Source organism: Belonocnema kinseyi, chromosome 8, assembly GCF_010883055.1.
Source record: "Belonocnema kinseyi isolate 2016_QV_RU_SX_M_011 chromosome 8, B_treatae_v1, whole genome shotgun sequence".
In the NCBI taxonomy this organism is placed as follows: Eukaryota; Metazoa; Arthropoda; class Insecta; order Hymenoptera; family Cynipidae; genus Belonocnema; species Belonocnema kinseyi.
In genome coordinates, this window is record NC_046664.1 from 68,965,429 (window position 1) to 68,992,653 (window position 27,225).

Sequence of the window (27,225 nt, forward strand, 5' to 3'; positions counted from 1 at the left end):
ATTTTTTAGATGTATTCAACTGTTTTTAATTAAAAATTACAATTTTTTATTGGATTTATGAAAATATACCTTTTTTGGTTAAAAAATCGTCTTTTTGAGTTAAAAATTAACTTTTTTTGTTAAATTTACATACCTTCAGTTTAAAAGTTCAATTGTTTTCTATAAAATTCATCTTTTTGTCTTGAAAATTCAATAATTTGGTTGAAAAATCCAATATATTGTTAGAAAGCCGTCGTTTTTATGAATTCAATTGTTTTTTATTAAAAATTAAAATCGCCTTTTGTTAAAATACGAACTATGTGCTTAAAAGATTAACCACTTTGTTAAAAAATTTTCTTTTTTGGTAGAAAATTATAGTTCTTGGTTGAAAATTCAACTATTTTGTTAAAAAATTATCTTCATTGTTAAAAATGCAATATTTTTACTTTAAACGTTAATATTTTAAAGCATTTCAATTTCATTTTAATATTAGTACCTATATTATTGTTATTTCAAAGAATTTTTCTTTTATATTGAAAGAATAATATATAAAAAATATCAAATATTTGAAATTCGAATTTCTTCCATTTTTGTTTATGATTCTTAAAAAAGTTAATTTAAACCTTGCAAGAAAAGAATAAATTAGGTCAAAATTCTCACTTTTAGGTGTTCTACTTAGTTTAAATTTAAAAGCTTAAGTTTCGTAAAAAAAGTAAACAATTCTCTTAATATAAAATAAAATATATCCAGTTTTTTCAGGTCTCATTTTAGAATTTTTCGATAAAAATGTTAAAAACTGATTCAGAAAGCAAATTATAAACATTAAAATTTTAATCATTTATCAATCTATAATACAATATAAAATCTTACACATAAAATCACTCTCACTATAGGACGCATAAATCACAGATAAAATCTTTTGCATCCATTTGTCTTCCTTACAAATCGAAATCTAAAATTTCCGGCCGCTTTTCCTGCAAATTTCTCACTAAGCTATTGAACCTAAAATTACAAAATTGTTAAAAATATTATATAATAACAATTGTAAACGTTTTTTATTTATTAATATCAAAAAAAAATACTTTATACTTACAAATGGCGAGTCACTAAACTGTCGCGGATCAAATTATCGCTTTCATTTCCTGACGGATTATTTAAATTTGGGTTCAGTGAATTATTACTCGAATTTGTTATACTAAAAAGGCCAGATTCAGGTTCGACTTTAGACTTACAGGAATTTAGCAATTCCTGAAATTCTGTGCTGTAAACCGTTTTCAGGACATTCGCTGAGTTCAGGAATTTTTCGAGCTTCGATAATTCTTCTTCCAAGTACGAGATGTTCCTATAAAAAAATACAGTTAAGAAATAAATTACGCACTGCAAAAAATGAATTAATTTTAAATCCAGAAGGATGGATTTTTAACATTATGGTTGAATTTTCGACCGTAAATGATGACATTAAAAAAATAGTTGAATTTTCCAAAAATAATTAGATTTTTAACAAAATATTTGACTTTCTACCTTGATAGTTGATTTTTCACCATACAAAGATATATTTTCAATCAAATTGTCGAAATTTCAAACAAAAAAGATTAAAACTTAATCAAATATTTGAATTTTCAAGCCAAAAAGACTAATTTTTTTAGAAGACAGGTGAAATTTCATAAAAAAAGTTAATTTCCAACCAATAAATATGACTTTTCTACCATGAAAGATGAATTTTCAACAAAAGAATAGAGTTTTGAAGCTAAAAAATCGAATGTTTTAAATAGCAGTAAACTTTTAAATCAGAAAAGATGAATTTTTAACAAAAAAGAGAATTTTCAATCAAGAAAAATGAATTTTTAATAGGATAGTTGAATTCTCAACAAAAAAGTCGAACATTCGACAAACAAGAGTAATTTTCTACCCAAAAAGACGACTTTTCAAAAAAATACATGAATTTTCCCAACTTATGGGACATGCGGGATAAGGTTTTAATTAAACATGGAATAGTTCAATTTTTATTTAAAAAAAAAATTAACAAAGAAAGACATTAGTTTTCAACAAGATTGTTCAATTTTCAACCAAAAAGGTAAATTTTCGACAAAAAGATGAATGTTTTTTTCCAACAAAGACGAATTTTGAACAAAATACATGAATTTTCAAGAAAATGAATTCAATTTTAAAGCAAAAAAGGCGGTTTACCTACAAAAAAAAGTTGAAATTTCAACCCAAAAATATTATTTTTCAAACAAAAGGATGAATCTTCGACTAAAAGATTACTTTTCTACCCAAAAGACTGTTTTTTAACAAAATACATAAATTTACAACGAATATGTTTAATTTTTTAACCAAAAAATATGATTTTTTTAACGAAAAAGTTTAATTTTCAACTAAATAGTTAATTTTCCAACTATAATTATAAATCCTTAATGAAAAAATGATTTTTTCTACAAAGTAGCTCAACCTTAAGTTAAATAATCGACTTTTAACAATAACAAAAATCTCATCGAAACATGTAAAAAACACATAAATTTTCAATCAAAAAGTGGAATTTTCGATTAAGAAGGTTAATGCTTTACCTATAAAAATATGATTTTTCAACCAAAAAGATGAATTTTCGAATAAGAAGATTAATATTCTACCAAATCGACGAATTTTGAACAAAAGACATGAGTTTTGAACAAAATTATTAAATTTTGAAGCAAAAAAAACGGATTATCTAAAAAAAAGTTGAGTTTTCAACCCAAAAACTTAAGTTTTTTATAACAAAAGTTCATTCAAAAGTAAATAGTTGAATTTTAAACTATAATTATGAATCCTTAGTGACAAAATTGTTTGTTTCACGAAGTAGTTCAACTTTAAGTCAAATAATCGACTTTTCAACAACAAAAAAGTAAAGTTTTAACAAAGAACATAATAAAAGACATGAATTTTCAATAAAAAAAGTTGAACTTTTAACTAAAAGGATAAATTTTGTACGAAATAGTTAAATATTTAACTGAAAAAGATAAACGTTCAACCAAAAATGGAATTGTTTTTATTATTACGTAATAGAAAAGATGATTTTTTAACGAAAAATATAATATAAAATAACTTTGAATAAAAAATTAATGCTTAACAACATTGTAAAATTTTCAACCAAAAAGATTAATTTTCTATCAGAAAATATGAGCTCTCAACTTATCGAAACTGTAGGATCTAATTTTAAAGCCAAAACGATGGATTATCTACAAAAAATTTGAATTTTCAACCAAAAAATATGATTTTTCAACTAAAAAGATGAATTTTAAATCAAAAAATATGATTTTTCAACCAAAAATATGAAATGTCGAATAAAAAGATTAATTTTCTGCTCCAAAGACTATTTTTGAACAAAATACATGAATTTTAAACAAAATTGTTTAATTTTAAAGCAAAAAAGACGAATTATCTAAAAAAAAAGTTGAGTTTTTAACCAAAAAGTTTAATTTTTATACCAAATTTTGAATTTTCAAACCAAAATGATGAATTTTCTACAAAATTTTTAACATAAAAGTTCATTTAAAAGCAAATAGTTGAATTTTCAAATATAATTATAAATCCTTAATCAGAAAATTAATTTTTCCACAAATAAGCTCAACCTTAATTTAAATAATCGATTTTTAACAAAACAAAAAAAATCTCAACGAAACATGTAACAAAAGCATTAATCTTCAATGAAAAAGTTGAATTTTCGACAATGAAGATTCATGCTCTACCAAAAAACATGATTTTTGCACAAAATAGGTGAATTTTTCACCAAATTATTTAATTTTAAAGCCAAAAAGACGGATTATCTACAAAAAGTTGAATTTTCAACCCAAAAAGTTTAATTTTGTACCACATTTCGAATTTTGAAGCCAAGTTTATAATTTTTCTATAAAACCGTAGAATTCCTATAATAAAAATTTATTCATAAGCAAACAGTTGAATTTTAAACTATAATTATGAATCCTCAGTGACAAAATTGTTTGTTTCACGAAGTAGTTCAACTTTAAGTCAAATAATTGGCTTTTTAACAACAAAAAAGAAAAGTTTTAACAAAGAATGTAATAAAAGACATGAATTTTCAATCAAAAAAGTTGAACTTTCAACTAAAAAGAGAGATTTTTTACTAAATAGTTAAATCTTTAACTGAAAAAGATAAATGTTTTAACCAAAAATGGAATTGTTTTTATTATAACATAATAGAAAAGATGATTTTTTAACAAAAAATATAATTTTCAATTAAGAAAAATGAATTTTTAATAAGATAGTTGAATTCTCAATCAAAAATTGAACACTTGACAAACATCTTAATTTTCTACAAAATAGTTGAATTTTTAACTTTTACAATATATATAACAATATTTCAATCAAAAATAGAATAGTTATATTTTCAGATAAAAACTCTGATAAAAAATAACTGAATAAAAAATTAATGTTTAGCAACATTGTTAAATTTTCAACCAAAAAGATGAATATTCTATCAAAAAATACGAACTCCCAACTTATCGAACTCGTGAGATTTAATTTTAAAGCAAAAAAGGCGAATTTCTACAAAAAAAATTGAGTTTTTAACCAAAAAATATGATTTTTTAAGCAAAAAGTTAAATTTTTATACCAAATTTTGAATTCTCAAGCCAAAATGATTAATTTTCTACAAAATAGTAAAATTTTTAACACAAAAGTTCATTTAAAAGCAAATAGATGGATTTGCAACAAAATTATTTAATTTCAAAGCAAGAAAGAGGGATTATCTACAAAAAAAATTGAATTTTCAACACAAAAATATTATTTCTCAATTAAAAAGATGAATTTTCGACTAAAAGATTAATGTTCTGCCAAAAAGACAAATTTTGAACAAAGTATATAAATTTTAAACAAAATTATTTAATTTTAAAGCGAAAAAAACAACGAATTATCTACAAAAAAGCTGAATTTTCAACCCAAAAAGCTTAATTTTGTACCACATTTCGAATTTTCAAGCCAAAATGATAAATTTTCTATAAAATTGCAGAATTTTTATAATTAAAATTCATTCATAAGCAAATAGTTAAATTTTAATCTATAATTATGAATCCTTAGTGACAACATTGATTTTTTTTACGAAGTAGTTCAACTTTAAGTCAAATAATCGACTTTAAAAAAAAAGAAAAATTTTAACGAAGCATGTAATAAAAGACATGTATTTTTAATAAAAAGTAAAACTTTCAACTAAAAAGGTCAATTTTTTACTAAATAGTTGAATCTTTAACTGAAAAAGATCAATGTTTAACAAAAAAATGTAATAGTTTAACTTTCAGTTAAAAAAAATGTATTTTGAACCAAATATGAAACGAATTTTCATCAAAATAATCGAAGTTTCATAAAAATAGTCAAATTTTCAAACAAAGGAGTGAACCTTTAATTTAAAAAATTAATTTTTAACAAAGTAGTTGAATTTTTGACAGAAAAGATGATAGTACCGTTTTTAATAAGAAAAAAGAAGTTTTACCCAAAAATATGGTTAGATTTTGGTATTAGACTTTTATTTATTAAACTTACTCTGTGGTTTTACGAATATCGACATTATGTTCGAGCTTTGAAGACCTAAATCCTAAAAATTGAAACACTATTTTTGTTGTTGAATCTACACGAGCTTTTAACAGAGCGCCATTCTCTTTTCTATAAATGTCAACAGCTTTGTCAAATCTGAAAAAAAAATATTTCCGGAAAATTGTACTAAATGAAATATTAAAAAATATTTCCTAAAAAAATTATTTAACTTACAAATCGGAAAAATCGCGTATCCAATTAATTTCAGCGAATTTTCTCAGATCCTCGTTAACTTTTTTCAAGTTCTCAAACTTTTTGGTCATTTGAGTGGTTGCTATCAAAGGCTTCTCTTCAATTTTTTTAATCACCTCCTGGAATGCTTTTCTTTGTCCTTGGGTTATTTGATTTTCCATTTCCTTCAAAATTTCTTCCACTTCGGATTTCAGCCGCGAAGTGCTTTCAATTGCATTCTTCAAATTTTCCTCCAGGCTTGCAGATCTCTGTTCAAGCAAGTCTCTAAAATATATTTGATTAATATAGAAACATTAATCAAAATTAACTTGGGTTTGAAATAAATTAAAGAATACAAAATTTAATATTTGTTTTCAAGTTTCAAGATATAGAAATTATGAATTTCTGGTGCAAAACTTACATTTTTATAGACAAAGCGATTTGATACCACTTGGAAAATCTTATGTCTTGATTAATAAAAAATAATACAGCCTTGATATACTGAATCCTCTCGTGATAATCATAAACTTCATTTGGGTTTTTAAGAATCCTTTCAATCGGCTTTGGCAAATTTTGGTCGGGAAGTTTGTCAAAATGTAAGTTTCCATTTTTTAATATTATCACATGAGGAGCCTATAAAAAATGGTGAGTTGTAAAATTATATTAAACTTTAAGAATTTGTTAAATCAGGGTGTCTACTCAAACCCTGGAATAGAGTCCTTGAATTTATCCCTATAGTTAATGAATTAAACTAAGAAAAAAAATTATTTTATTCTCTTGAAATTAAAATTTCTGTAAATATTTAGGTCAAATTTGTGGTTGAAGTTTCAACCAAAAAGATTAATTTCCTACAAAAAAAAATTTTCAACAAAGTACATAAATTCTCAACAATATAGTTGAATTTTCAACTAAAAAATATTAATTTTCAACCAAATGTTTAAAGCTTTAACTATAAAGATTAAATTTCAATAAAAAATTGAATTGTTGAAAACTTAATTTTCAACAAGATTGATATATTTTCAACTAAAATGATAAATATTTAAATGAAATACTTGAATTTTTAAACGAAAACATGAATTTTCAATCAAAAAGATGAATCTTCAGACACGAAAATTAAATTTAATACAAAGATTCATGTTCAGTCTAAAAATAAACTTTTTAAACAAATTACAAGAATTGTCAATGATATAGTTGCATTTTCAACTAAAGAAGAAAATATTTCAACCAAATAGTTGAATTTTGAACTAAGAAAGATAAATCTTCAACTAAAAAATGGAACAGTTAAATTTTTATTCTATAAAAAATTAATTTTTAACGAGACTGATTAATTTTCAACTGAAATGATGAACCTTGAACTGGAAAAGATGAATTTCAAAAAAAAAGATGAATTTTTCCGCTAAAATAATAAATATTTAACTAGAATACTTAAATTTGTAAACAAAATGATGAATTTTTAAACAAGAAGATTAATTTTCAAAGAAGAAGATTAATTTTCAATCAAAAATGGAATAGTTCAATTTTCAGTTGAAAAAGCAAATTTTCAACTAAAAAAGATCAATCTTTAACTGGAATATTTGAATTTTTAAGCAGAAAGATGAATTTTTAATCAAGAAGAGTAATTTTGAAACAAAAAGATTAATTTTCTACAAAAAAAAACGTTTAAAACAAATTAACTTTACACCAAATAGATCAATCTTCAATTGAAATATATGAATTTATAATCAAAAAAATAATTTTTTCACTCAAATGATGAATATTTAACTGGAATACTTAAATTCCCGACCAAAAAAAGAATTCTTAAACAATTTGTGTTGAAAAATTAATTTTAATAAAATTTTTGGATGGAAAATTTAGCTTTCTAGTTGAAAATTCAACTATTTTGCTAAAAAAGCATTCTATCTTGTTGAAAATGAAATATTTTTACTTAAAAATTTAGGAAATTGAAGCGGTTTCAATTGAATTTAATGAATTTTTCTACCAAAAAGAAGATTTTTCAACAAAATACATGAATCCTCAACAATATAGTTGAATTTTCAACTAAAAAGATTAATTTTCAACCAAAAATTTAACTATTCCATTCTAAGAATTTTAATTTAAAATTAAACTATCTGAGTACAAGTTGAACAACTTTGTGAAAAAAAATTTTTCTTTAAAACTTCATCCCTTTCGTTGAATTTAGCTTTTCCATTATTAATTAAAAATTGATCTTTGTTGATAACAAATTCTTTTTTTTTAGGAAAATAATCTTATTGGTTTGAAATTCCTTTTTTGTTGTTGTTAAAAATGCAAGTTTTCAGGTTGAAGATTAATCTGTTTTTAACCAAAATTCGCCTGTTGCTTTGAAAGTTCAATAATTTAGATGGCAATTTTTTTTCTTGACTAAAATATCTTAATTTGATCAAAATTCGTCTTTTTTATTGGAAAATTCTTCTCGCTGGCCGAAAATTAAACTATTTTGTTGAATCTTCTTTGTTTAAATTAAAATTTTTACTGAAATTGGACTCGAATTTTAAAATAGTTCAGTTTTCATGCTAAAAATATGAATTTTTTAGATAAAAATAGAATTTTTAATCCGAAAAGTTGAATTTTCAAATTAAAAAGATAAATTTGCAATCAAAAACGGAAAATTAAAATTAGTAACAAAAATAAAAATACAGACAAAAAAAACGAATTTTCAATAAAATAGTACATTTTTTAACCAACAAGGTAAGAAAAGAAAATAAAGATTTTTTTACCAAAAAAGAGGCAATTTCAAACCAAGAAGATTAATTCTGACCAAAAAAGACGAATTTTTAAAAATTCCTGCATTTTCAATTACAAAATATAGATTGACAACCAAAACACGAATAGTTAAATTTTCATTGAAAAAAATGCATGTTCAGTCAAAAAGATACATTTTTAACTAAAATTATAGAATATTGAATTGCAATAGTACATGATCAGTTAAAAAACTAATTTTCAATAAAATATTTACATTTTCAAACAAAGCGATGAATTTTTAACAAAAATGAAACTTCAACTAGAATAATTGAATTTTAAACCAAAGAGATGAAAAAACAATGAACCTTTAACTATTGATTCAAAGAGATGAATTTTGATCTAAAATTATAGAATATTAATTGGTAATAGTTATAATGAAATTTTAAAGAAAGAACTAAAGAAACTAAAATGATTTTCAACCAAAGAGATAAATTATCAATAAAAATTATGAACCTTAACTCAAAAAAATTAATTTTTAGCCGACGACTAGAGTTCTGAAATTCCCGAGAATTTAAGTTCAAGTTTTATAACCAAGAATATAACAGAATTTAGTAGAATTTGTAGAATTTAGTAGAATTTGAAAGTCGAGTTTGCACGATCAAATTATGAATTTTTTAACAAAAAAATTGAATTTTCAATCCAAAAAGACGAATTTTCAACCAAAAAGGATGAATGTTAAAACAAAATAGTTCAATTCTCTACCAAATAGTTGCATTTTTATCCAAAAAAGATCAATTTTCTACTAAACAGATGAATTTGTAATAAAAGACCAATTTTTTTTTACAAGTGGAACTTTCATCCCGAAAATATTTCAATTCATTTTTCAACACCGAAATATAAATTTTAAATAAAAAGTAAATTTTCTACGAAATAGTTAGGTTTTCAAGAGAATACTATAATAGCTTAAAAAAAGATTTAATTTCTGGTTAAGTAGATAAACTTTAAAATGAAAAAGAGAAAAAAATTAAAAAAAAAAGAGTTAAATTTTCAACCGAAAAGTTAACGAAAAAATGCAATTTTCTATTAATTAAAATAAATTATGAGATTCTCATAAATTCCCAGAGGATTTATATCTCGGTTATATTCTCGGTAATATTATTATTCTCGTTACCGTTCTCAAAGTAATATAACCGGTTTCAGAACTCTACCGACGACTTTAACTTTTGACCAAGAAATTTATTTTTTTTTTCGAAAAATGAAGGATTATAAAAAAAAAGACAACGCTTCAACTTGAGTTTAATTTAAAGCACAATCAATGAATTTCCAACTAAAAACGATCAATTTTCAACCAAAAATAGAATAGCTATTTTTTCAGTTTAAAACATTAATTTCAAACCAAAAAAAGGGACTTTGCAACAAATTAGTTCAAAAAACGTAATCTAAAGCTACTTTTGTAAATGAATTTTTGTTATTCAGTTTGATGTTGCAATTAAAAAAAAATAGACACGCTCTCAAAAAATTCAGTGCCGTGAGGCCCGAATTTATTCTATAATTTATAAGTTTACCTCTGACTGGATGTTGACTTGTGAAATTAACGATTCCCCTTTATTAAGGAGCCGGCCTTCAAAATCAGTAATTATTTGTTGATCACTAGGAACTTTCGTTTGTTCCTCAATCCACTGTTGTAAATTTTCCAAAGTACTTTTCTCGTCCAGGGGGAAAATGATGATTCGATATTCAGATGTTAAAAACACGTGGAGCTCCTGTGCACCAAAAATCATTATTATTAAATTTATGGAACTATTCTGTAATTATTTTCAGATTTTTTTTATGTTAACAGGGTGTCGACTCAAATCCTGAAAAAAATCTCCTGACAATTCCGGGGTTTTTCCAGATATAATTTTTCATATATATTTTTTTAAACAATCGACCCGGAGTATGTATACAGTTTCGCGAGTTTATCATAAATAATTTTTTTTTAGATTCTAGGAATTTAATTAATGTGTTTAATTCAGAAGGCTTTAACAAAATATATTAAAAGATATCCTTAAATATATTAGTACAATAGATTAATTAAATAATTAAATAATACTAAAAACATAATTAATAATTTTTTATTGAAGATTGAAAAGATATTTTTTTGATCATAAATAATATAATGCAAAATAAGCATGAAAAAGATTCACATTTTAAAAACAGAATTTCAAACTACTTCACTTTTCGTCTCATTGGAGACAAAAAACAACCAATGAATTTCTTGTATTTGTATCACACTTAAAATCCAGTGCATATTTACATAAATTAATGTGGGTACCATATTAAATTCAATTCAAAGCACTTCAAATTCATAACTTTTCAACTTAAAAATATTGCATTTTCATCAAGCTATATTCATTTTTAACCAAATAGTTGAATTTTCAACCAAAAAGATTAATTTTCTACAAAAAAGGCGATTTTCAAACAAAAAACATGAATTCTCAATGAAATAGATGAATTTTTAACTAAAAAAGATAAATTTTTAAACAAAAATGTATCTTATATTTTCAGTTAAAAAATGAATTTTTCTTTACAAAAAAAAAAAATTCAACCAAAGTGAAGAATCATCAACTGCAATAGATTACTTCTAAGCCAAAAGATTAATTTTTAAGAAAAAAGTGTTTAACTTACAACCAAGTACTTTCAAATAAGTAAATTGAATTTTAAAAATAGCAGAATAATTTTCGACCAAAATTACAGGAATTTTCAACCCAAGAGTTGAATTTTGAACCAAAAAACATCAACTTTCAACTAAAATAATGAATCTTTAACTCTTTAACAAAACAGTTTAACTTTCAACCAGGTATTTTAAACCTAAAAGATTAATTTTCAACTAAAATGATGAATATTTGACTGGAAAACTTGAATTTTCAAACAAGAAGATAAATTTTCCTAGCAAAAAATACGATTTTTCAACAAACTAAACAACTTTTCAATTAAATACTTTAATTTTGGACTAAAAAATAAAATTTGTTTAACCGAATAGTTGAATTTTGAACTAAAAAAGATCAATTTAAAAAAATGGAATAGTTAAATTTTCAGCTACAAAAAAAGTTAATTTTTAACGAAAACAAGTTTTCAACAAAACAGTTATATTTTAACAAAATGAGGAATTTTCAACTAAAATGATAAATCTTTTACTGAAATATTTGAATTTTCAACCCAAAAGAAGATTTTTGAACTGGAATAGTTTACTTTTCACTCAAGAATTTTCAACAATATCCGTGAATTTGAAGTAAAAAAGAAAAATTGTCTACCGAAAATTAAATAGTTAAATTTTCAGTTAAAAAAATTAATGTTCAACCAAAGAGATGAATTTTTAACAGAGATGAAGGAATACTCAATTGGAATAGTTACATTTTCAGTTTAAAAAAAATCATTCTTAATAAAAAAAAAATTAATTTTCAAACATGTAGTTACATTTTCAAAGAAAATGATTTTTCAAAAAAATTATGAATATTCAATTGGAATACTTGAACTTGGAACCAGAAAGATGATTTTTCAAACAAGAAGATTAGATATAGATTAGATTTTCAAACTAAAAGATTAATTTTTTATCAAAAAGACGATTTTTTAAGAAATCCCATAAATTTTCAACAAAATAGTTGAATTTTTGACTAAAAAAGTAAATTTTTCAACCAAATAGTTGAATCTTTAACTTAAACATTTCAAATTATAATAAAACTGATAAATTTTCAAATAAAATTATGAATCTTCAAGTGAAATCGTTTAATTTTAAACCAAAAAATGAATTTTCAATTAAAATTATGAATCATTAACTATAATAGTTGATTTTTCAACCAAAAAGATTAATTTTTCAACCAAAAAGATTAATTTTCCACTAAGAAGATTAATTTCTACCAAAAAAGACAAATTTTAAAAATACACAAATTAATTAATTCTCACCTAAAAAATATAAATTTTTAACCGAAAATGAAGTTAATTTTTATTTAAAAAAATTAATGTTTGATTAAAGAGATACATTTCTAACTAAAATCATGAATTTTCAACTGGAATACGTAAATTTTAAACAAAAAAGATGAATTTGAACTATGATGGTGAATCTTTAAATGAAATAGTAGAATTTTCAACCAAAAACATGATTTTCTAAACAGGAAAATTAATTTCTACCCAAAAAATATTAATTTTCAACACAATACATGAACTTTAAATCAAAAAACAATAAATTGGCAACCAAAAATTGTCCAGTTAAATTTTCAGTTAAAAAAATTAAGGTTCAATCAAAGAGATGAATTTTTAGCTGACATGATGGAATATTCTTCTACTCAAACAGTTAGATTTTAAACCAAAAAGATTAATTATCCATTGAAATGATGAATATTTAATGAGAATAATTGAATTTTGGAATGAAAAGATGAATTTTCATCCAAGAAAAATAATTTCTACAAAAAAAGACTTCGACTAAAAAACATGATTGTTTAACCAAACATTGAATAGTTAAATTTTTAGGTAAAAACATTAATTTTCAATCAAAGAGATTACTTTTTTATTAAAGTGATGTAATATTCAACCAAAATCGTTAAATTTTAATTTAAAACCAAAATTCATTTTTTTTAATCCGCCCTCTTCGCGGGCACATTCTCATAGCGCGCTGCGCGCGCCGCTCGCAAGTTTTAGCGCACCTATGGCGCGCGACTGTTGCTTCTCGTGATTCGCGCTCGATGATATATTTATCTCGCGCTCCGCGCTCGGTCTTTGTATATCCCTTACACTTGTGAACAGATTTTTTAAAAACTAAAAGTCAAAACATCGACAACAGTAATTTGGTGATAGTGACATTTTTTTGTTAAAGCTCCTTCGGCTTTAACGAATACATTCTCATCACGTATCTCGTGCTTCGCACTCGAATTTCTATCTCAACTTGTATATCATTTCCATAAATGTATATTATTACAATTCATAACATGCATTGATATTAAAACAGACGTAGTTTTATTGTCTCTTTTTAAAAAAATGCGCATTCTTTAAAAAAAAGTTTGTTATTAAACATTTTACTGCAACTTCTGCTGGTATTTCAAAAGTTGAATTTACCCATTTCCAATTTTATTTTTACGATTTAAACGTAGCACATACGGTCGAAACATCAGCCTTACCCTTTTTCAACTTCTAAATTAAATCCCTACCTCAGTGACCCACAAAACTTCGATTAACAAGGGTTTGGGGGCGGGGGTGGGGGTGGTTAGTTTCAACCAAGAGTCATAGCTGGTTAGTGTTTTATGCTAAGAAGTTCAACCAACCTTCAGCAGCGCTGTGTTAGATGGGAGTTCATATTATCTCATTTTCACATTCCCGGCCCATGGTGGGAAAAAAATGACATTTTTTATTCAAAATAACGGACAGCCCGCAAATATTGAGCGATTTGAACAAAAAAAAAATTGAAAAAAAGCTGTTAAGATTTCTAAGAGAGTTGTCGAGCCTGATTTTTCAATTAGGTTTTCAACTTTTTATAAATAAACAAACAAATATTAAGACAAAATGGCTATTTTATCAATTCGACGTGCACAGTGCTCGTTAATAACAGGAAAAGTGTTGAAATCGCCTGAGTTTCATGAACTAATATTAGCTAAAGATGTTCCAATATTATATATATTATTAAACAAAATTTTTTATAAACAAATTATTTGTTGAAAAAATATTTTTTAAGATTTTCCATAATCATACGTTTTTTCTAGTTATATTGCAAGACATTTTATGAACAAATGCAGTAATCAAGAATTTTTCGATAGAAAAATTCGTTTTTTTCGATGTACATTTTTTTAAATTCAGAACTTCATGATATTTGCAGCAAAACTCATAATTTTTTTATTAATATTATGATATCTTGAACAAATTTAATAAATAAAGGCATTATTCGGGCATTTGTTGGCAGGAAAATTCGGTTTTTTCAATGCCAGTCGTTTCAGATGGGAACTTGATGGGAATTTCAGCCACATTTATAATAAGTTGATAAATTTTATTATTTCTTTAAACAGACTTGATGAACAAATGCATTAATCAGGCATTTGTCTACAGAAAAATTCGTTTTTTTTTATATGTCAACAGTTTTAATTAGGATATCGAAAAAAATTTCCATCGACAGATGCTCGAATAATGAATTTTTTAATTAAATTTGATTTTTAAAAAATATAAAATTTATCAACCAATTAACAATTTCGCTGAAATCATCATGAACTTTCAAATAAAAACTACTGAAATCGAAAAAAACTCATTTTTCCATCCACAGATACCCGAATAATGCATTTTTTTTGTTAAATTTGTTTTTAAAAATCATAAAATGTGTGAACTCATCATGAAAGTTGGCGAATTTATTATGAAGATCCCAATTAAAAGTCTGATATCGAAAAAAAAAAAATTTTTTCGTCGATACATGCCACAATGATGCATTTGTTTATTAAAATTTTTTTAAAAAATCATAAAATTGATTAAAAAATGATGAATTTTGCTGAAATTGTTCTCAACTGAAAAGACTGTCATTGAAAAATCCGAATTTTTTTGTCTACAAACATCCAAATGATGAATTTTTTATTAAATTTGTTTAATAAATCATAAGATTAATCAACAAATTATGAATTTTGCTAAAATTATCATAAATTTCCGAATAGAAAAAAATTGACATAGAAAAAAACGAATATTTCTGTCGAAAAATGCCTGATTACTGCATTTGTACATTAAATTTGTTTATAATATAAACAATTATAATCAGAAGAGAAATTTTTTTACATAACATTGTTTCAATTCCAATTTCTTACAACATAACTTGAAAAAAATGTGTATTTATGGAAACTCGTAGAAAAAAATTTTTCAACAAATAATTTATTGATAACAAATTTTTTTTGTATATTGCCTGATATTGGAATATCCTTAACTAATGCTATTTTATGCAACTCAAGCGATTTCAACCATAATTCTGTTATTGAAGAGCACCGGGAATGTCAAATAGAATAAGGTAATTTTTTATCTCAAAAACAACACAAAAAAAACGAGAATTTAAATAGAAAAGATTTTTTAGTCAAGAGATAGAAAAAATAGCAAACAAACTGTGGAATTTTTAATAAACAAAATTTTATACCAGGTACTTGAATTTTCAGCTAAAAATGATCAATTTTCAAACAATCAGTGTTATAAAATTTTATATTGCGATAAAAAAAAAAAAATTAGGAAGGCTCTCGAAAAAATTCTCTTAATTAAAAAAAAATTCCCTGACATTTTCAGGTCTTTCCATGAACATAAAAATCTCCTGACAATTTTAGATTTTCCAGATTTTTCAGGTAGAGTAGTCACCCTGGGGAATTACCTTTTGTAATAAAATAGTTTTCCACATATTAAAAAGGACAACTTCATTCGTGCCTGGCAATTTTCCTCGCTTTCTTGGATCCCACTGTAAAGCGACTCTAAACCACTCAACTATATTCCTTCTCATAGACCTAATAAATAAATTTCAATTATTCATATATGTCAAATATGAATCTGTTCTTCAGGAATGTAATAGCGAAGAATGCAGAAGCGATGGAGCCTTTTTTTCTCTTGGCGAAGACAGGATAATAGACTTATAATATTTAATTGCACACTTTGTAAATGAATAATAATAAATAAATGTAGAAAATTCATATTGCCAAAGATTTCACGAAGATTTCAATAATTTCATAATTATCGAATATTCCAAAAATATTGCAAATATTTCGCGAAGATTTCGGATAGCTTAAAAAGATTTCATTGACTCCAATCATTTCACAAATATTTTAATAATTTCGAAAATATATAAAATATTTCAAAAATATTTTCAAAGGATTTCAATGATTTCTCAAATTTTTTAAAGAATTCGTAAAGATTTTTAAAATTTCAGATAAATTTACAGGATTTCACCAAAATTTTAATGATTTCACAGATTTCAAAATTTTCACAAATCTTTCAAAAATCTTCCAAAGATTTCAATGATTTCCCAAAGATTACTAGAATTTCTAAAATATTATCAAAGATTTCAAATATGTCGTAAAAACTTCATTGATCTCGCAGATTTCAAAAATTTCAAAAATATATCAAATATTTCAAAAATATTTGCAAAGTATTTCAATGATTTCTCAAAGATTGTAAAGAATTCGTAAGGATTTTGAAAATTATGAAAAAATTTCAGATAAATTTACAAGATTTCAATGATTTCACGAAGATTTCAATCATTTTACAAATACTACCAAATATTTCAAAAATATAAAAAATATTTCGTAAGGACTTAACAAAGGTTATAATAATTTTGTAAAGATTAAAAAACTATTGCAAAGATTTCGGATAGATTTGAATGTTACAAAGACTTTAATAATTTCACAAAGATTTAACAATTTTCATAAATCTTTAAAAAATCTTCCAAAGATTTCAATGATTTTCCAAAGATTGAAAGAATTTCGAAAATGTTATCAAAGATTTCAAATATGTCGTAAAAACTTCATCGATCTCACGAAGATTTCAAAAATTTCAGAAATTTATCAAATACCTCAAAAATATTTGCTAAGGATTTCAGTGATTTCTCAAAGATTTTAAAGGATTTTGAAAATTGCGAAAAAATTTCAGATAAATTTACAAGACTTCAATGATTTCCCGAAGATTTCAGAAAGATTTCAATCATTTTTACAAATATTACAAAATATTTCACAAAGGCATACATGATTTCTCAATAATTTCACAAAGAATTCAACAGTTTCACAAATGAATCAAAAATATTTCAAAGATTTCAAAAAGATTTAAATAATTTCCCAAAGATTTCAAATATTCTGCAGATTTAATTAATTTCAAAAATTTTATCCAACACATTTGAAATTTTAGAAAGATTTCAATAATTTTCTAAATATTTCACAAAGATTTCAAACATTTCGCAAAAATTTCGAGTAGTTTAAAAATATTTTAATTATATACCGAAGATTTCAACCTTTCAAAAAATATAAGAAATATATCAAAAATATTCTACATATTTAATAAATATTTCAATGATTTTCCGAAGATTTCAAAGATTTCGTGAAAAATTCGAATAGATTTAAAAGATTTCAATGATTTAAAAAAAAATTTATTATTTCAGAAAACATCAAATATTTATAAAATAGATATTTGAAATATTTCGCAAAAATTTCATAAAGATTTAAATTGAGATTACCCGAAGATATCAGAAAGAATTGACAGGTTTTGCAAAGATTTAGAATAGATTAAAAAGATTTCACAGACTTCAATGATTTCCCAAAGATTTAAAGATTTCCGATAAATTTAAAATGTTTCACAAAAATTCCAATCATTTTAAAAATATTAGGAAATATTTGAAATATTTCACAAAAATTTCCTAAAGATTTTTAAGATTTAATAAAGATTTCGCATAGATTTAAAAGATTTCACAAAGATTCTAATGATTTTTTAAACATTTCAATAATTTCAAAAACATTGTCAAATATTTCGCAAAGATTTCGAACAGATTTAAGAGATTTCACAAAGATTCTAATGATTATCAAAACATTTCAATCATTTCAAAAATATTATCAATTATTTGTCAAACATTTGAAATATTTCGCAAAAATTTCATAAATATTTCAATAATTTTCGAAAGATATCACAAAGTTTTGAAAAGATTTCGGATAGATTTAAAAGATTTCAGACTTCAATAATTTCCTAAAGATTTAAAAGATTTCATAATGATTTCGGATAGATTAAAAAAATTTCGATGGTTTTTTAAAGATTTCAATAGTTTAAAAAATATTAAAAAATGCTTATAAAATATTTTTAATATTTCACACAAATTTCATCAAGATTTCAATGATTTTCCACAGATATCACAAAGGTTAGAAAGGTTCTGCAAAGATTTCGGACAAATTAAAAATATTTCACAAAGATTTCAATGATTTTCAAAACATTTCAATCATTTCAAAAACATTGTAAAATATGTATAAAATATTAAAAATATTTCACAGATTTCGAATAGATTTAAAAGGTTTCAATAAGATTTTCTGATAGATTTGAAATATTTCACAAATATTTCAATGATTTTCCAAAGATTTCAATAATTTCAAAAACATTGTCAAATATTTATAAAATATTTTTAAATTTCGGATAGATTTAAAAGATTTCAATGATTTTTCAAAGATTACAACAATTACACAAAGATTAAAAATATTTCGTAAAGATTTAAAATAGATTTAAAGGATTTGACAAAGATCTCAACAATTTCAAAAATATTATCAAATATTTGAAATATTTCGCAAAAATTTTATAAAGATTTCAATGGTTTCCCAAAAATATCACAAAGATTTGAAAGTTTTTGCAAAGATTTCGTACATATTTCAAAGATTTCACAAACTTCAATGATATCCCAAAAATTATAAAGATTTTATAAAGATTTCAGATAGATTTAAAAGACTTAAATAATTTCTCAAACTTCACAGAGATTTCAATAATTTCACAAATTTTACCTAATATTTAAAAAATAATTCAAATATTTCTCAAATATTATTAAAGGATTCACAAATATTTCACAAAAATGTTACAAAGATTTCAAAGATTATAAATAATTGACAAACACTTCGCATAGATTAAGAAGATTTCACAAAGACATCAATTATTTCAGAAATATTTCAGGTAGATTTTTGGAAAAGTTCAAACGATCTGATAAATGGAATCATTCGATTTAAGAGGGGGGGGGGCGGGGGGTAAATTAATACTTTGCTTCTGGAACAATGTCTTACTCTGATAAATCGTTAGGATCTGCTATGTCCGTATACAAATTAATTTTTCCGTTTATTTCGTGAGCACAAATCTGCTCGTATTTTTTTTTCTGAACTGCATTCATCCTGCGAATTTAAAAATAAAGTTGAGACATAGCTTATTTTTCAATTTATTCTTTTATAGCCTTTTTAAATAAATAAACAATGGTTAATTTTACCAAGTCGCCGTTGGTTCCATATGAGACAAAAATGGCCTCGTTCCAGTGAGAACTTCATAAAAAAGAATTCCCAAGCTCCAGTAATCGACCGAACAACTGTATTTTTTGTCCAAAAATAATTCTGGGGCCACGTATTTTTTGGATCCCACCAGAGATGCGTACAAACTATCTTGGCCAAGCTCTTTTGCAAGGCCAAGATCTATTAATTTGTAGGTAATCTAACAAAGATGTACATTAGAAATATTAAGAGACTTTACAGCCCCAGATATTCTCAAAACAGGGGGAATTAAGTGATTTTTCACGAGTTTTCAAGCTAAAAAGTAAAAAAAATGTTTGTCTTGAAACAAAAAAGAGAATTTTTTACCAAGAAAGTGGATGAAACAAATGAAACAAAAATTTGAAATTTAAACCAAATAGTTCAATTTTCAACGTACAAAGATGTATTATCATCCAAATTGTCAAATTTTCTAACAAAAAAGATTAACCCTCAAACAAATAGTTCCTTAAAAAAAAGGAATTTTTAATCAAAGTTAAATTTTCAAACAAACAGATGAATTTTAAACTAAAGTGATGAATCTTCAATAACAAAAAATGAATGTTTAACAAATGCGTTATACTTTTAACAAAAAATATTAAATTTCAACCAAAAAAATTTGCTATTTCAACCAAATTGAATTTTCAAAACAAGGGGATGAATTTTCCATAACAAAATAGAATATTTTAAGTATATAAACAAGATGACAGAAAAATATAACATTTCTATAAAGAAAGTTAAATTTTCAACCAAGAAGTCTAATTTTCTGCCAACAAAGACATATTTTCAATAAAATACATGAATTTTCGACTAAAATTATCATATTTCAACAAAAAAAAAATCAACAAAAAAATCTTTAACTGATAAAATAAATTTTCAACAAATTATTTCAACATTCAACTAAGCAGGTGAGTTTTTAATCAAGAAGATTAATTTCATAGCAAAAAAATTAATATTCAACCAAATGGTTAAATTTTCAAGCTAAAGAAGAATTTTTTACAAAACAGTTGAAATTTCAACCTAAAAGTACGAATTTTTAACAAAATAGTTAGATTTTTAACAAAATAGATCAATCTTTAAATAAAAAGATCAATTTCCAACAAATTAAATGAACTTTAAACTAAGTGGTTGAATTTTCAATCAGAAAGATTAATTTTTTATAAAAAAGACGACTTTCAACAAAATACATGAATTTTCTACTAAAAATTATCCACTTTAATCAAAAATGGAAGTTAAATTTTCAGTTAAAAAAAATAATTTCCAACCAAAAAAGCTATTTAGAAAAATAGATGAATTTTAAAACCAAAATGGTTAAATTCAACCAATAAAATGAATTATTAAGAAAGTAGTTTAACTTTCAACCAAGTATTTTTTTGTAAACCAAAAAAGATTACTTCTCTACGCAAAATTTAATATATGAATTTTTAACCAAAAATGGACTAGTTAATGCTTTAGTTAAACAAATTAATTTTTAAATAAAAAAAAATTTTTTCAACAAAAATTTTCAATTTTCAAGCAATTTAATTAATTTGTAATAAAGTGGTTCGACTTTAAATCAAGTAATTTAATTAGAAACAAATTTATAACGAGAAAAAGAAACAGTTGAATTTTAAACTCAAAGATGAACTTTCAACTAAAATGATAATTATTTATCTGGAATGCTTGAATTTTTCACTAAAATATGGATATTTAAACAATATGATTAATTTTCAAATGAAAAAATCAATTTTCTACCAAAAAATACCGTTTTTCAACAAAGTAAATGATTTTTTAACGAAATAGTTAAATTTTCAATTAAGGAATACAAATATTCAACTAAAATAGATGAATTTTTAACTTAAAAAAAGGAATTTTTAACAGAGAATGGAAGTTACATATTTAGTTGAAAAAATTCATGTTCAACTTAACTGATAAATTTTAAACTAAAATTATGAATCTTCAACTGGCATAGTTAAATCTTCAAACAAACAAAAAAGTTTTACTAAAAAGGGATAAGCTGTCAAACTAAACTAAAATAATAAAGTCTGAAGTTAAAAAACAAATTTCAACCCAAAAAAGTGAATTTTTAACTAAGTAGCATCATTTTTCAACCAAAAATTAAATAATTAAATTTTTAGTCAAAAAGTGAATATTCAACAAAATAGATGATATTTTAACTAAAATTATGGAATATTCAACTGAAATAATAGTTACATTTTCAGTTGGAAACAAAATTTTCAAACAAAGAAGATGCAAATTTTCAATAAAGTAGTTAAATTTTTCGCTAAAAAATTTCTTTTCATTCAAATAAAAAACAAATGTTCAATCAAATAGCTCAATTTTTCAACCGAACAAATGAATTTTTAACTCAAATTATGGAATATTCAACCAAAAAAATTAATTTGTAACAAACGAGTTTAACTTTCAACTAAGTAACTTTATTTCCAACTTACAAGATGAACTTTCAGCTAAAATGAGAATTATTTAACTGCAACACTTAAATTTTTAACCGAAAATAAGATTTTTTAAAGAAGGAGATTAAATTTCGGAAAAAAGAACATTTTTCACTAAAAAAATCGATTTTTTAATAAAATATGTGAACTTTAAAAAAATAGTAGAATTTTCAATTAAAAAAGACAAATCAAAGAAAATTTTTGAATTTCGAATCAGAAAAGGTCAGTTTTCAACCAAAAACGTAACAATTAATTTCTCAATTCGAGAAATTAATTTCACATCAAATCGATGAATTTTCAACTAAAATTATGAATCCTCAGCTGGAACAGGTGAATTTTGTACCTACCAAAAACATGAATTTTTAATCTTAAAGATTAATTTTCTACAAAAGAAAGACGAATTTTCCACAAAGCAGATAATTTTCCAAACAAATAGTTTAATTTTAAAATAAAAAATATCAATTTTTAAAAAAAAAAATAGAATAGTTGAATTTTCCATAAAAAATCTAATGCTTGATGATAAGAAAAAACATTTTCAGTAAAATAGTTGAATTTTCTACTGCAATAGTTAAATTTTTAGTAAAAACAATTATTTTCTACAAAGTGGTTACATTTTCAAAAAGAAATGAAACTTCAAACAAAATTAATTTTTAACAAAAGATTGTAACTTTTAACCGCAAGTACTTCTGACTTGGAAAAGGGATTTTTTAGACTTCTTTCTTCTAAATCCGAATTATAATTCTTTTCAAAAATTTTCGGCCCATGTAACAAATTTCCTGTTCCAAATGAAATAATGTTTCTTCGCCAAAACTCTCTGTCCTAAAATAAAAACAAAATCTCCTTTCTAAATTGAGCAAAATTATTAAATTATTGAAAACTTGAACTGAATCGGAAGTAAATTCCAGGTTTTTTCCGGTAAATAAAATTCCCGGTTAAGTCACCACCCCGCTTTTTATAAAGAAAAGTAGAATTTTTTTGCAAACTGGTGAAAAAAGAAGAATTAGTCAAATACTTTCAACTGATTTTAATTATAAATTGGAAAATTTTGATCTTTCGATTTCCAAGATTAAAATTTTAATCCATATTTTACCTTTCCATTTTTTTCGTCCAAGACTATGTTCTCTGGTTTTAAATCCCGATGCGTAATTTTGTTTTGATGTAAAAATTCTACACCAGATGCAATATCGGACATTATCTTTATCGCCTTGAGTTGCTCGATTCCGCAAATATTTTTTGATTCTTTTAAAAATTTTCGCAGGTCTCCTCTACTACAGTATTCCATACACAATACTGGCAGTTGTCCGCGAATTTTTTCTATTTCTCCTGGGACTTTCACACTTTTAATAAGATTCGGATGATCAAACTGCTGCATTATCAAAACTTCTTTATTCCATCTATCTTTTTGCTTTTCCGATAAACTTGCAACGTCTTTACATTTCTTTATCGCTGGAATCATGGACAATTATTCATAAATATTTGTTTTTGAATAATTGCGAAAAATGGGAATCTGATAGGCGGGCGTCTAGCGAAATTTCGTTTTCAAATTATCAAACAAAAGTGTGTAATATTGAAAAAAAATCTTTAAGTAATTTCTATTATTAAATTTTTATTGCTACTTTTTAAATTATTTGCCTCATTTTTTAATGTTCTTAAACTTCCAAGAACTTCATTTTCAAAATTCCCTGATTTTTCCTTGACTATTTTTCATTTTCCTTGATCATTAATATTCAAACACCACAATTTTAATCTTGTAATACTTTTTACATAAAATATTTTATAAGTGGAATAAAACAGTATTTCAGACACAAATTAAAAAAATTTTAATTTAATTATTTATTTTAAACAAAAGATAGCTTGTTAACAAAATAATTAAATTTTTAACATAATAGATGAATTGTCAGTTTAAAAAGATAAATTCCCGCCCAAAAGTGTCATAATATATATTTTTATCAAAAAAGATGGAATTTACACAACATAAAATAAAAATTTTAAAACCATAAAACAAGTTTTCAGCCAATAAAGATTTTTCACTCAAGAAAAGGAATATCAAACCAAGAAAATTATTTTTTTTTTACCAAAAAAGGAGAATTTTTAAATAAAAAACATAAACCTTTTATAAAAAAATATTTCTTTAACAGTGTAGTTTAACTTTTACCCAAATAGTTAAATTTTCTATTAATAAAGATTAATTTTCAACAAAACAGTTCAACTTTCATTCAGCCAAATCTTTAGAAGAAAATAGTAGAATACTCATGGAAAGAAGAATTTTCAACCAAAAAGTTGTATTTTCATTTAAAAAAAAAAATTAAATTTCTACTAAGACAGCTGAATTTTTAAAGGAAAAAGATAAATTTTCAAAATAAGTTTCTACGAAGTAATTGAATTTTTAATCCAAAAAGACGAATCTTTAATCAAAAATGATGACTTTTTAAAAAAATGTAAAATTATCTACCAAATAGTTGCATTTTTATACAAAAGAAATAGATGAATTTTCTCTTGAAACAGATGAATTTTTATTGAAAACAAATTTTTGAAATAAAAGTTTAATTTTCATCCACAATAGATTCGAGTTTACTTTTCAAGGTTAAAATATAAAGTGTTAAACAAAAAATAATTTTCCACGAAAAAAATCGAATTTTCAATTCAAAAAGATGAATTTTTTCAACTAAAAAACGACACATTTTTTTAAATTGAACTTTCATCCAGAAAAGATTTCAGTTCATTTTTCTTGACACCAAAAATAAATTATAAAAAAAAAATGCATTTTCTACGAAATAGTTCAACTTTAAACAAAATAGTCGAATTTTCCACGAAAAACTATGACTTAACAAAATAGTTTAATTTTTAACAAAAAGATGCATTTTTATTCAACATGAAATTTCACGTAAAAAATATGAATTTTTAATTTAGAACGAAAAATTCCAAAAAAAAAGTTGAATTCTCATTTAGAAAAGATTTTAGTTCTCCTTCAACAGCAAAATATTAAATATAAACAAGAAGTACATTTTCTACGAAATAGTTCAATTTTGAATTTTCAAGAAAACAGTTGCATTTTGATCCAAGAAAGATTCAATATTTTCACTAAAAAAGATGAAATTTTTAATCAAAAAGACAAATTTTCAGAAAAAAATAGTTTTCATCCAAAAAAGATTTCAGTTGATTTATTAGCCACAAAATACGAATTTTAAACAAAAGGATAATGTTCTACGAAAGGGTTGAATTTCTAATCCAAAAAGACGAATTTTCAGCAAAACAGTTGCATTTTCAACCAAAAAGAACGTTTTTTAAAGAAAATTTTTAAATTTTCAACCAAATAATAAAGTTTATAACTGAAAAGATTATCTTCTGTTTTTAAATATTAATAATTTGTATTCCATTTCAAATCGTATGTTCACATATTTTTACAGTCTAAAATATCCCATTTTTAAATCTTGCAATTTGAATTTTTTCAATTAAAAACATGACATTTATTAACATTCAGCAATATTTGACTTTGTAAGTTAAATGAGCAATTATAGATAAAAGAGAAAAACCCAAACAATTTGAAACTTAACTATATCAAATAGAAAGCCTTGAGTTGTTGAAATTTCATAGTGCTGAATAAAAACGTTGAACCTCAGAATTTTAATTGTCTCATTTTGTTGAATTTTTAATTCGTAATTGAAATTTATTAAGTATGATGTATAAATAACAACTGAAAATTCTTTATTTTAGACGCCTTGAAATTAAAATAATTTAAATTTTAACTTACGATTTATTCATTTTTAAAATTTTTAATTTTAAAAGAAATTTAAAATCGCTCAATTTTTAATGTTTCTAACTCAAAATTGCTTCAAAATAATAAAATTTGTAACATTTAAAAAGTTACTAATTTATTCTTCAATTAAAATCATTGAAGATTATAGCGTGACAGTTTAACGGCATTTCATTTTAAATTGTTCATAATGTTGAGATCTTCCATTTTTTGTCTGTAATTATCGAGCGTTTGAATAAAAAATTTAGAATAAAAAATTGTTTAGTCTTCAATATTAAAAGTTTAAAGTTTAACATAGTTCTACTTTGAGAGCTTCAGTTTGAAGTTCAGTTTTGAATACTTTAAATGAAAACATTTTCCGTTTTAAGAGATCTAAATTTTTTATTTCAATGAAAAAAAATTGTTTTTCCCAAATCCCGTGTTTATAAATATTAAACTTTTCGACAAGAAAGTAGCAAAAATAAATGCAGAAAAAAATCATAATGTATGCTTGAAAGAAGTGACCCATTTAAACAGAAAAAGTGACTTATTTCTGACCCAAAAAATTAACTAAACGTGATGATGTTTATCGATGATGTGACTAAAGTTCTTTTGAATTTAAAACTATTCAAAAAAATCCGATGAAGTTTACAAGAATCCCAGCTGAATTTTAACGAATTCAGAATACATTATTAAAACTTCAAAACAATAAAAAAATATTTAAACAAAAATTGAAATCCGCAATTTCGAAATGAGTAGAGGTGAATGAATTTGGAAGAATTTAAGCGAATTAAAAAAATCTAAAAGAATTTAAAAGAATACAAAACAAATTAATAAAAATTTAGGGTGAATCCAAATAAATTCAAATTGTAAAAAAGATTTGAAAAAATATTTAAAACTTCTTAAAATCAACAGAACTCCTCGAAAAAAACTTGACATTTTTTAATCTCTTGAAAATGTTATGGAATCTTTTAAAATACCATAAAATATTTCAAATCCCTTGAAATCTCTTTAAATTATTTGAATCAATCAAAAATTCCTTCGAATCTGTTAAAATTTCCTAAATTATTTCAGATACTTTGAATTTTTTGAAATTCTTCAATATTTGTTTAATCTCTTGAAAATGACTTATATTTCATTTTAAATGGCCAAAAATATTCCAACCCGTTTAAAATCTCTTTAAATTATTGAAATTCATTAAAAATTTCGTGGAATCGTTTAAAATATTCTTAAATCTTTAAAATATTTTGAAATTCCTTGCACATTTTTTAAAGCTCAAGAATATGATTTACAATTAAAATAATATAAAACAGCCTAACATATTTCAAACTTATCCAAATTCCTTTGAAATACTGATCCCTTGAAATTTCTGAAAGTTCTTAAAAATACCTTCGAATTAAAAAAAATTCTTTGAAATCTCTTCAAATTATTTAAATTCCTTTAAAATTTCTTGGAATCGTTTGAAATATTCTATATTTTTCTAGATTCTTTAAAATCCTTGGAAATCCCTTGAAATTGTTTACATCTCTTGAAAATTCCTTAAAATATTTTTAAACACCCTACTATATTTTTAATCTTTGAAAGATCCTTCAATTCAACTAAATAAAGAATATATTCCTGGGAACTTTTT

At 23.7% G+C, this 27,225-nt stretch overlaps 1 protein-coding gene across 3 annotated transcripts in view; it reads right to left on the reverse strand.

The window, feature by feature from the left end:
- Positions 1-792: 792 nt before the first annotated feature.
- The window catches only part of LOC117179054 (inhibitor of nuclear factor kappa-B kinase subunit alpha), a 33,559-nt gene continuing 7,126 nt past the window's right edge, over positions 793-27,225 (reverse strand). For all 3 annotated transcript variants that reach the window (XM_033370690.1, XM_033370689.1, XM_033370691.1), the window contains 10 exons: positions 22,953-23,308; positions 19,397-19,614; positions 19,200-19,304; positions 15,782-15,911; positions 9,996-10,193; positions 6,152-6,363; positions 5,734-6,015; positions 5,509-5,655; positions 1,073-1,321; positions 793-981 (listed from right to left, as the gene is read on the reverse strand). In XM_033370690.1, the coding sequence (XP_033226581.1) occupies positions 918-981; positions 1,073-1,321; positions 5,509-5,655; positions 5,734-6,015; positions 6,152-6,363; positions 9,996-10,193; positions 15,782-15,911; positions 19,200-19,304; positions 19,397-19,614; positions 22,953-23,308 (1,961 nt within the window). In that variant the 3' untranslated portion in view covers positions 793-917. The remainder of the gene's footprint in view (positions 982-1,072; positions 1,322-5,508; positions 5,656-5,733; positions 6,016-6,151; positions 6,364-9,995; positions 10,194-15,781; positions 15,912-19,199; positions 19,305-19,396; positions 19,615-22,952; positions 23,309-27,225) is intronic.